Raw genomic sequence first — 12571 nt, 5'->3', positions numbered from 1 at the left:
GAAATTTTGCAACGTTTCTTTGGATACATCGGAAAAACATGTTGATACGCGTACTTCTCAAATAAAAAGAGATGCAGCTAATTTTCAAAAAATAAGCGAATTTTTTACTAAATACAATACATTTCCCGATTCAAACGTTTTAATGTCAATTTATTCAGGAATTATCGGGAATCAAAAGATAAATTGCCATAATGCCTACGAAGAGAAACTGAAAGTTTTACACAATCACATCGGGAAGCCATTTAGTAATATGAAGGGTTCCTTCAAAAATAAAGTTCGCTCTCTCGGCTCAGTGACATCGAGCATAGAAGTTCAAGAAAACGTTGTGACAAAAAATCCTGTATTAATTTTTCAACAAATTTCAATAAATTAAAAAAATTAAGATAATATGAAGCATTATTTGCAATACGAACTCGCACCGTTTCCACTGTCTCTCTTTGGTGAAAATGGAATGCGCAAGACGAGAAAATCGATGTTTTACGATAACTTCCAGAGCTTACCTCAGAGTCCAGAAATACCTACAAATTTCGTGTACGTTTTAGATGGCGGAAGTCTTTTGCATCGTGTTGTTTGGCAGTCTAATATAATAGTAAAGGAAATAATCGACAAGTACGTACGATACGTAAGTCAGTCAGTGTTGCGATATACCCAAGACTTCTTTTAGGTGCTCTCGGCTAGTAGCGCAAGCGCAGAAGCACCATGCTCCCTCTCTCTCACCAGACAGGTAGGAGTAGGGGAGCCCCCTACCTAGTCTTCAACTTAAGCTCCGCCCACTTCTCACGACTTAAAAATTACTTTTGACTCTAGGTCCGTATGTCTCTCGATGGTCGAGTGGGCTAGCAGTTTTGCCAACGCATGACTTGTAGTCGGGTAATCTTCGATTCCCGACTATGGCACTTTTTTTTTCTTTTTTAATATTATTATTATTATACTAATTAATTTATTAATATTATTAATATGAAAAATCAGGAATATAATTAAATGTGCAATAAAAATACTGAAATTAGGAGATACTATTTCCTCACCACCTTGCGGTAAGTATCAGGGCGCGTTTTTTTTTTTGAAAAAAAAAATTAAGAAATAATTTCATTACTAAGAAAGGAATGATGAGACTACGACTTAAATGAAAAATACGTTGAAAAAATTCAGTAATTATAAAAAGATTTATTAATTAATCAGCAGTTTTTTTTCAATAAAATTTGGAGTAACTCTGTTTCAGTCATGGGCAATTTATGCTCTGGAGCATTACAATTCTTGGCAAGATTTATATGTTCATCGACAACAATATATATCTGTCAGGAGTTAAGAATCCTCAAAAGCAGAGCGGTCATCATCAACTACTACAGGGCATGAGGAAAAGAATCGCACCAACAGGCAACGTAAAAACAAAAGCTGCGAGTGAAAATCGCGGCTCACTCGAAGCCTTCGTGAAGGTTGTTTGTTTTGATTTCGCGACATGCGTTGTTTTTCAAGTATACATACATGCGACACTCTACTGCAGCGTAGAGAACTATGTTTTCTTTCTTTTAGCGTCTGCCTTTGGAGGAAGCAGGTCTGGATATCACAAGGAAGTTAAGTAATACGTACGTATTTTTGATATGTTACATTAGTAACGTAGTTTAGTGTACTTTTAATTTAGTAAGTGTTTACTACTGTCTATTGGGCGTGATACGTGGGTAATCAACTGTTGGCCCAGTATAATCTTGCGAGTTCGTAAAGTAGTTTATTTCACTTTTTGATTAGACTGTTGAGTAAAATTTTCGTTCACTTAATTCGCGCTTGCATTTATTATTGTACTTATTAAAGAATATTCTGATATTATAGCTAAAATCATGTCTTCCAGTGCGAATAAAAATTCCAAGCGAAAATCAAAAAAGAGCGGTGATGTTGGTGCATCAAAAAAAAAAATAAGAGTAGTTGCATTTTTGTTTTAGCGTGGTTAGTAGATCCTTTGTTTCGAGATTGGCTTTTACATGATGTTTTAAATGTGGAGAAACCTGCTCGTTGTTCTTTTTGTAGTATTAACATCACGTGCTATAACAGGCAAGATTTAGTCAAGCACGTTGCAACAGAAAAACATCAAACTAGGGCGAATATTGAAAAACAAAAAGTTAATCCACCTAATGATTCTCCTTTTGATGATATAATTACTTAAATTAAAGAGTTTGAATTAAAAGTAGCCCTCTTTATAGCAGAACATAACTTGCCAATTTATCTTGTAAATAACTTGATACCTTTTATACAGGAGCTCTGGAAAAAACCAAAAATTGTAGAGCAAATGGGTATGAAAAGGGACAAATGTGCAAGTTTGATAAAAAATGTTTTAAGCGCTTGTGAATTTGAAAAACTAGTTAATACTCTCAAAAATCAAAGGTTTTCAATTTTAGTTGATGAATCGACAGATATTACATAAAAAAAAATTTTTTGCGTTGCGATTCAATATTTCAATCATGAAACGGGTTTAAGTAGTTTCTCATTTATTACATTTAATTCAATTGGATGCAAAATTGTGTGGGGCGAAAGAACTGTTTCAAGCGTTTGAAACATTTTTTATTAAACATGGAATTCCTTTCAGCAATATAGCAAGTTTGGCATGCGACAATGCTAGTATAATGACCGGCTCAAAAAATTCTTTTTTTACCTTTTTAAAAAATAAAGTCCCTGATGTAATTTTGCTTCCTTGTATTTGCCATACTTCAGCTTTGGTTGCGAAAAAAAGTTGTGCCAAAATTCCATCGTATTGCCAGACTTTGCTACAATCGATTGCTAAATACTTCTCTAATAGTTCTAAGAGATGCGAGAATTTAAAAGAATTTCAAATTTTTTAAGAAACTTCGACTAGAAAAATTTTAAAATTAGCCAGCACAAGATGGCTTTCGCTTTATAATTGTATTGGCCGGGTACTTGATAATTCATCAGTTTTAAAAGCCTTTTTCTTACTCGAATCTCATGAGAAGTATGCTGAAAGTAACGATGAGGAAAAAAAAAGCTCACCCAACTATGTATATAATTTATTAAGTGATAACTCAGTGATAGCATATTTGTATTTTTTACACTATACTTTACTTGATTTTGATAAATTTAATGCATTTTTTCAAACTAAAAAGCAAGTCATTTATAAACTAAGAAATAAATGTTTAAAAATTTTAGTAGCAATGGGCTCTAATTTCCTCACCGATGCAGCACTAAAAAAACTAACACAAAATTTTAATTACAAGGTAAACGCAGATGAAGACTTCAAACCCATAGAGGATGTGACTGTTGGTGATAATTGTAACAATATTTTAAAATGTTTTTCAGAACAGGATGCTGTGGATGTTCGAAAAATTGCTTGAATTTTTATGTGACTGCTTTCAACGAAATTCAAAAAAATTATTTTAAAAATGACGGTATGCTTCGAACACTTGATTTTCTTGAACCTACGAATGCCTTGAATAGTGAATTTTGGAGTCAGAATCCTAATTTAATTGACGACTTTCAGACTTACTTTCCATTTTCAGATATTGATTTTAAATTATTAAAGAGAGAAATTTTGCAGCTGCCATCACGTTTTAATTTAAATCATTCAACTTTTTGCAATGTTGAAAGAGATGAGTTTTGGAAGAAAATTATTGTTTCACGCTTAGAAGATAAAAACTTAGAGTTCCCAAATTTAAAAATTTTTATTGAAGCGATTTTATCTTTTCCACATTCTAACGCCGAAGCGGAAAGAATTTTTTCGATTGTTACAGATACAAAACCTAAAAAACGGAACAAAATGGAAATTAGTTTACTGAACGCGATTTGTTTTATTCGATCTTATTTTATAATTCGAAGTATTAATGCAATCAATTTCAAAATCTCAAAAGAACATCTTGAATTATTCAACTCAAAAATGTTTAAACGCGATTCAGCAGTCGATCCAGAAATCAAAATTCAAGGCAACTTGTAATCAGTTCAGTGTTTTTAAATTTTTATTAGCTTCTAAATAATTAAGTTTCAAATGTGTTCAATAATTTATGTATTTCATGCAAAATTAATTCTTAGTTGCTTTCATGATAACGTGAAAGATTTTATATTTTTTTGTTTATTTTTAAAGCTATAATGTTAAATAGTTAGAAGAGGTGGAATTACTGCTTTTTTTTGTGTTGATTGCAAATTAAATTCAAAAAGTCATATTTAGATAAGAAATTACTTTTATTTAAATCATATGTAAAAAATTTCATTAATTTATTTATTTACTTAGTTTTACCCTATAAGTGTATTGTGAAAAATTTGAATTAGTCATTAGATTTAAATCACTTTACAGTATTAATTGTAAATCTAAGTTTTTTTTTTCTTCATCCAAAGAAGTTTACTTAAGTGATGTTTCATTAAATAATGTATTATTAGTGTTCGTACGTAATAGTTAATGCTTATAAGAGTAACGTTGATAGTCACTTAAAAAAAAAATGCGTAGTAATGTAGTAATTTATTTATTTAATAAAATTATTAATTTGATATTTATTTACAGTATCCAAGTAGATTTCTGAATCGATGATTGCTTTGAGGTAGGTTATAACTTTTTAATTTTAAAATTAAGTTTTATTATTCTGTTCTCGTTTTTTTTAAATTAATTGCTTTTTTAAGATATCGATTCAGACATCATTATTAATGGAATAGGCCTATAGGGGATACCACTAAAAGAAAAATTTACAGTTATAATTGATATTTTATTTATTAGTCCAGTTTATTTAACGTATTTTATTTTTTTCGTATAATTAGTTTACTTAGAAAAATTGCTCATAAATTAATAAATCTTCTTTATAATTACTAAATTTTTTCAACGTACTTTTTGTTTGAGTCGTAGCCTCATCACTCCTTTTTTAGTACTAAAATTATTTCTTGATTTTTTCTTTCAAAAAAAAAAAACGCGCCCCAACACTTACCGCAAGGTGGTGAGGAAATAGTATCTCCTAATTTTAGTATTTTTATTGCACATTTAATTATATTCCTGCTGTTTCATATTAATAATATTATTAAAATAATAATAATAATAATAATAATAATAATAATAATAATAATAATAATAATAATAATAATAATAATAATAATAATAATAATAATATTAAAAAAGAAAAAAAAAGTGCCATAGTCGGGAATCGAAGATTACCCGACTACAAGTCATGCGTTGGCAAAACAGCTAGCCCACTTGACCATCGAGAGACATACGGACCTAGAGTCAAAAGTAATTTTTAAGTCGTGAGAAGTGGGCGGAGCTCAAGTTGAAGACTAGGTAGGGGGCTCCCCTACTCCTACCTGTCTGGTGAGAGAGAGAGAGCATGGTTCTTCTGCGCTTGCACTACTAGCCGAGAGCACCCAAGAGAAGTCTTGGGTATATCGCAACACTGTCGTTAGTATATAAAAGCAGTTGTAGTATTTGATTGTTATCCGGCGGACACGAGTAGTAGTTTAAAAACGTGGGAAAGATTAAGATGACAACGGAACAAAAATGTTTGCCGAGAATTTAATTTTGATGAAAACACGAAAATAAGTGAAAAACAAGATATTTTTTTATCAAATGTTAGCAATAAAAGAAGGTTGATTAGTATGCTTCCCGAAGAATCGAGAAATGCTGGATTACAGACTATTATAGAAACAGAAGATGCAGATTCAGTTATTGTTTAAACTGTAATAAAACTGACTTCAGTAACTAGGGCAGTGATAGTAGTTGGAGAAGATATTGATTCACTTGTACTTTTAACACAATTAAGTTCAGTTACAAGACAGATTTTTTTTTTGAAAAAAGGAAGAGGGCGAGACACAGATCGATAGTATACTAACAGCAGCTTTAAGTATTCAGAATTGCAAAAATACGTAGCATTTTTTCATGCCGCATCGGGTTGTGATACAGTATCTTCCTTCTATAAACAAGGAAAAAATAAAATAATAAAAATATTCAATTCTCATAAAAAGCACCTCAATTTAATAGACATTTGTTATCAAAAAGATGCTTCTCAAGAAGAAATTGCTAAAAATATGTGCCATATAATTTTTTTACTGTATTGCAATAAAACAGAAGGTACTCTGAACGAACACCGTTTTGTATGTTTTAAACGATCCACTGCTCGAGTATCATTTAAATTAGAATGTCTTCCTCCGACCGAAGGAGCCGCACAACAACACGCTTTCCGAGTTTACTTACAATTACAAAAATGGATAGGTAATGACAACATCGTAACTCAATGGGGGTGGAAGACGGCTGACAATATATTAATCCCTGTTTACACTGAGGCACCTTTATTCCCAGAGGCAATATTAAAAAAAATATCGTGTAGTTGCACTAGTGGTTGCAAAACTAAAGCCTGCGGATGTAAAAAAAACTTTCTTCAATGTACGTCCGTTTGTGTAAGTTGTGATGCAACCCAATGCGATAACTTCGAAACTCCTGTCGTTCAAATTGATGACGATCCCAAAAATATTTTAGAAGTAATTCTTAAAGAAAATGACGAGGCAAATAATGATGGAAGTATGAGCATGCAGGAACAGAAAGAAAGCCTGATAGTAGATAACGAATCCGAAGAAAGCATTGAAACGAAAAAAAGAAGAGTCGAAGAATAATTGTAATAAAAATTTCCTGTATTTTTTAATTTTATATTCATGTATTATTATTGTTGTATGAAAAAATTGTAATCATTTTTATAATCGGACGATAGTAAATTTTATTTAATTGAAATTGTTTTTTTATTATAAACAACCTGACAATATCCTAAAATGTCAAAAAAAAAAAAAAAATGTTTATAAAAATATTTCGGGGTCTAATTTATTAAATAAACAAATTCAATTGTCATACTTAGATTTATCTCGTCGAGCTACCCCAGATTAAGTACAAAAGGAATTTTGTACGTCATTTAGAAGTCGAGTTATCAAAAATTTTGAGAGCGCGAACGATTTTGAACGCGCGAATTCAGTTTCCGAAGCGGCCAAGCTCGGTATCCCCACTCCACGGCCCGCTCGCGGCGCGCTCGCACGCTGCATTTTGGAATTTGTTGAAATATGTTAAAAGCCAATGAAATGAGTTCATCTATTTTTTTATTAAAAATATAAGCATTCAACTTTATTTTCCGTAAGAATGGACGCTGTAGCACGTAACTAGCACCCTCTGGAATTTTTTGAAAAAAAAAAAATTATCTCGGCTCCAGAAGGTCGTAGAGCGATATTTTTTTTTTTTTAAATACGCGTAAAAATGCCAGCAATCAAGGTATGCAATAGACTTTATTGTGGAATAATAATTGACAAAATTATCAAAGAAAAACGTGACCGAAAATTTTTTTAATTTTTTTAAAAGGGTTTTTGAAGCCTTAATATAAAAAAATCGTTACGATTTTTTATTAGCACAAAAGTACAACTCTTAATGAAAAAAATGAGCCCCGATTCGTTTCTGTAGGAGAAGCCCTCGGGCAAGAGGAACCGATTTTTGAGACGATCTTTTTTTCGAAAAATCGATACACCTCGAAAAATCACCGATATTTTTTAATTTTTAAAAATGCATCTTTTGGCTTACCAAGGGCTATATTTTCAGTGAGAAACAATTTCCTAAACGTTAATTTGCAAAAGGTACAGCAAAAATAAGAATGTTTGATTTTTAACGGTTTTTTCGATATATCTCGAAAAGTAATGGACGGATCGATATTAAATAAAAAAGGATCGATGTGTTTTTTTAATATCTACAACTTTTTTATTCAACTTTTTTCTCTACGAGCCTTAGTTTTTTTTTTTTTGTGCAAAAAACCGTTTTTTTTGACTTTACGAATTTTTTAGGTTAAGTTTGCCATTCCCGAGAAGGTAGACAAAAACGCTATCTTTCTTAGAATTTGTTTTCCTATACGATCATATTTTTGTTTGCTGTTACAATATTTGGGAAATTTAACATTGGGCCGTTACCTATTGATTGGACTATTAGTATATATCTATGTACAGTTAACAGCGATAATTCACAGCTTGGCCGTCGGTGGCACTGATAAAGAAGCGCTCTAAAGGTTACGGTTGGCAGCAAACTTTTGACCATAGCGGCCAACGCTGCCCGGTTCGACGGTTAGCCATGGCAGGGCGCTCCGATCAGTGCCAAAAAGTCGTCTCGCATCGTAGCATTGGCGTTATAGTTAAAGCATTGGCACGTAATTTTAGGCCAAGACACTTCAACGGCAGGGCCCGGGTATTTGAGATCCTGGGACGATTCCTAACCTCTCGTAGATTTCAACTTATAGCCCCAAATTAAGTCCAGCGGAGTTATAGCATAGGGAAGAAAATGATTTTTTTTTAGTAACTTTACCGAACCCAATTGCGGTATTATGAAAGATCATACCTTTTTTACATGTCAAAATTTTTTTCCCTGCCGAAACATACGGTTCGGTTCAGAGCAATGAATTAAAAAAAAAAATTTTTTTTTGAACTCACTTCACCGCTTCAAAATTTAACGAACTGTTTATTACAATATTTGAAATATACAAAAAAAATTCCCTGCCGTTTCTGCTTGACCGTTTCCGAGAAATAAATTTTGCAAAGTGCCGAAAAAATTGATTTTCGAGACCTTTTCGAACAATACCTAAAATAATTAGTTAACAATGTTGAAAATGGCAGGGAGTGCATTCATACCTGTATGGAGTCCCAATAAACTATACGTGTCATTCCCTGCCATTTTTGATAATATTTACCCCACCTTTGCCCACCCCTAACATATATAAATTATAGGACTGTAGTGGGGTGGCACATGACGTCATTAAACGTATTGTAAATCGTATAATTTATATATGTTAGGGGTGGGCAAAGGGGAGGTAAATATTATCAAAAATGGAAGGGAACGACACGTTCAGTTTATTGGAACTCCATAAAGGTATGAATGCACTCCCTGCCATTTTAAACAATGTTAACTAATTATTTCAGGTATTGTTCGAAAAGGTCTCGAAAATCGATTTTTTCGGCACTTTGCAAAATTTATTTCTTGGAAACGGTCAAGCAGAAACGGCAACCGCAATTGGGTTCGGTAAAGTTACTAAAAAAAAATCATTTTCTTTCCTATGCTATAACTCCGCTGGACTTAATTTGGGGCTGTAAGTTTAAATCTACGAAAGGTTAAGAATCGTCCCAGGATCTCAAATACCCGGGCCCTGCCGTTAAAGTGTCTTGGCCTAAAATTACGTGCCATTGCTCTGAATATTAGCAATCTTTCTACTCATCTCTGCTATCATACCTCCAAGAGGTACTTAGTTGAACTCTAACAGTCCAATCACTCTGGAGCCGTACTATATAACTATTTCCGCTTCACGAGCCTATGTTTTAACATAGGCCCGCAAAGCGAAGAAAAGTTATATGGTACGGACCCAGACTGTTTTAGTACCAAACCGTTTTTTGTGTATGTACCTTGATCAAAATACCAAAAGGAAAACGCTTAACCCGCGCAGTGTTTTGATTATAACTTTTTTATATTAAAATAGCTGTGCAGTTCTTTGATTTGTTGCACCATTTTTCTCGTGGGAAAGAGTAACGTATTCCTTACGTTATACCATTAAATTATCTACTTAAAAGTGCACAATTTTATAAGAGAGGAGTTGAAAACATGGACAGTAAATGTAAGTAATTTGTATTTTAGTAAAAAATAACGTAACCAAAACCAAAAACCAATCAGTTTGTATTTTATCTACAATTTGGATCTAGGTCCATGCACATATTGTACGATTGTAAAAATGGTGCCGATAGATGAGATGAGAAAAAATTCAGTGGCGCTGGTAAAGAAGTACTCTAAAGGTTGCGGTTGTCATCAAGCATCAAACTTTTGACCATCGCGGCCAATGCTGATGAAATATCTGATACTTGCAGAGATGGCGTTACAGTTGATAAAACGATTGGGATACGAATACGGTTTATTCGAATGCAACCAATATTGTGCGTACACTATAGAAGCGGCCCCCTTGAGTATTTGCGTAAGCAAAAATATTTCACACACGCTTCGTTTATTTTTTCGCGTACAACCCCCAGCGCACAGTTTTTCACATGCACTTAAAAATCGGCGTACTCTACGCCAAATCTTGAGCGTGCTGAAACAAACACACCTCCTAGCCATAAATTTCGGCCGAATATGTCAACATTTTGTACGCGATATAGTTTTTCCAGAAAAATTTTTCTTATTTTGCGTACGCGACAAGTTTATTCATATTCCTTACGCGAAAAGAGGGCAGAGTCTCCGATCCTAGATTGAAGATTCGCATACGGACTTTTGAAGTTCTCGTGCGCGATTTTAATGTTCGCGTTACTCTACATTGACCGCGTAGTTCGAAACGCTCATCCTTTTAGCACGGAAAGTAGTGATGTGCAGCACGGCCGAAATTTTATTAGACCTCGAGATTGCCAAGTCAAAAAAAGTTGTTTTTGTTGATTTACGTACTCATATCCAAACTGGGTCAGAAGTGGAACTACAGCAGCAGTTACTCTGAAACATTCAGATATGACAGGAGCATTTGACAGCTCCTCTTCTTTAGAGATGTCCTCCTTTATAACGAGACTCTTTAGCAAAGGATGATCAATCTAGATAGAAAGTATTGCATTGGTGTTCAAATTATTTCAAATAGTGTTGTTCAAAGTAATCGTGAAGTAGGAGGTACATACTTTTACAGAAAGTAGGCTTTCCACACCTTTAATTACAGATGTGTCGATAACACCTTTTTCTTTCATATTAGCTAAAAAAACTGATAATTTTTTGTAAGAAGATTTTTTAACATCTACAGTCTTTTTTACAGGGCAAGCTGTGATGACATGAATTTTAAAAAAAGTTGAGGTTATCATAGGCAAATCTCCTTTTTTTAAACTGATCTTGCAAGCTTTCAAAAAGCAATATTCTAACAACTTATCCATTTCTCTCACTGGATTTTCAATTATATCTTCAATGTCTTCGCTGCCTAAATATTGCAAAGATAAATTTTTCTGAGACAAATTGGGGGCAAGCACACAACTTGCATCATTATTTCTTTCTTGACTTTCATGAACTTTAGTACAGCTTTCAGAGGTTTCTTTATTTGGATCACTACTACTTTGTTGAGCATATACAATATTAGTTACTGTAGTTACAGACTCAGATTCATGTTTTGATGTCATAGGAGGCCCTAGCTGTGGTCTAGTTAATGATTTTTCTATGTTAAATAGAGTATCACCTACGACATGTAATATTTCGACACATTTTCCAAAGCCAGCACACATGTACATATCTTCACTTGAAAGAGTTGTAATCCCAACTGCCACTGGAGCCTAATAAAATTACAAGAATGTATTGGAAAAAGTTTTCATGGTAATTCAACATTTTTTATGGGAAAAATTTGATAAACATAAGACCTTATTATCATCTGTAACTAAAGCCACAGGATGTCCTTTTTTCAAATTTCCATAAGAATGAAAATTTGGAGGCTTATCAGTAATAACACCTGGCAGCAACAAATTAGCTCCATTGGTCAGCTTTGAAACCACCGATGATTGTGTTACAAAAGTATATAGCAAATGAGGATGCTGCCACAGTGTAAAAACCGTGGGTAATAATTCTAAGGAATTTAGTTGAAAAAATACAGGTATTTTGGCAGTACAAAAAATTTTTACAGTTTGACCATTGTGAGCTATTATTTTTAACACACTGACTGCTTCCTTTTTCGGTAACAGACATAGAATTTCTTCATGTTTTAACACTGGAAACACTTGAGCCACCATATCACACAACTTTTTTCTGCAAGAAAAGAAATTTTACCACTAATTTTTATTAAAAATATATAATAATTTGATACATGTGTTTCCAGTAACAAAATTAATTACACTGGTATTAGCATTCTAGAATAAACTACCTTTCTGTTCCTTTCAGTTGGTTATTCGATTTTATTTTAAAAGCTTTAACAAACATTATGTTTCAGTACTTATTCCATTGAATCAATTACTGAAGGATATATTCAACACTATCAACTTTTTTGTATAAAAATCCGGGTATTGCCACTACAGAGTGGTTCGTTTGAGAAGTTCCCAGACTTTTAAGACATGCGAGCATTCTGAGCACTTTAGGCTGCAGTCACATGGAGCGCAATGCAATAGAAAGTGCAGGTGTAAAGGTGTTATGAGTGACCAGCGTTGGGTTAGGCGGTTTCAATATCGGAACTTCTTCCCTAGATCGTTTATATAGCTATATGATCCGTCGAGCAGATAGCACAGACAGTGAAGGTGCATTGCCAAAGACACGCGGAAATTAAAAATTGTATTATTAATAACACAAGTGCCTATCAACCAATGACCCAGGGCGCTAACTGGCCTCTCTATTAAATAATAAAGTATTAATTATTAACACAAACGCCTATCACCCAATGACCGAGGGCGCTAACTGGCCTCTCTATTAAATAATAAAGTATTCATTATTAACACAAGCGCCTATCACCCGATAACCCGGGGTGCTTACTGGCCACTCTATTAAACAATAAAATATTAATTATTAACGCAAACGTCTATCACCTGATGACCCGGGGTGCTTACTGGCCACTCTGTGAAATAATAAAATATTAATTAATAGCACAAGCGCCTATTACCCAATGAC

The 12571-nt window shown here is 33.3% G+C and overlaps 1 protein-coding gene across 2 annotated transcripts in view; it reads right to left on the bottom strand.

Annotated features, from left to right (window-relative positions):
• eIF2D (eukaryotic translation initiation factor 2D) overlaps window positions 1-12049 on the bottom strand; it is a 256632-nt gene extending 244583 nt beyond the window's left edge. Inside the window, exons 1-4 of one of the 2 annotated variants that reach the window (XM_014359242.2) lie at window positions 11838-12049; window positions 11341-11722; window positions 10621-11256; window positions 10400-10539 (exon numbers count right to left, since the gene is read on the bottom strand). In XM_014359242.2, the coding sequence (XP_014214728.2) occupies window positions 10400-10539; window positions 10621-11256; window positions 11341-11722; window positions 11838-11893 (1214 nt within the window). In that variant the 5' untranslated portion in view covers window positions 11894-12049. Of the gene's footprint in view, window positions 1-10399; window positions 10540-10620; window positions 11257-11340; window positions 11723-11808 lie in introns of both variants that reach the window. The other variant, XM_089597809.1, reaches the window with a different exon arrangement.
• Window positions 12050-12571: the final 522 nt, after the last annotated feature.

The sequence above is a fragment of the Copidosoma floridanum genome, unplaced genomic scaffold (assembly GCF_036245765.1).
Source record: "Copidosoma floridanum isolate Cflo_tuat_1 unplaced genomic scaffold, Cflo_Japanese_pri ptg000040l, whole genome shotgun sequence".
Taxonomy (NCBI): Eukaryota; Metazoa; Arthropoda; class Insecta; order Hymenoptera; family Encyrtidae; genus Copidosoma; species Copidosoma floridanum.
This window is presented reverse-complemented; position numbering and strand designations above follow the sequence as displayed.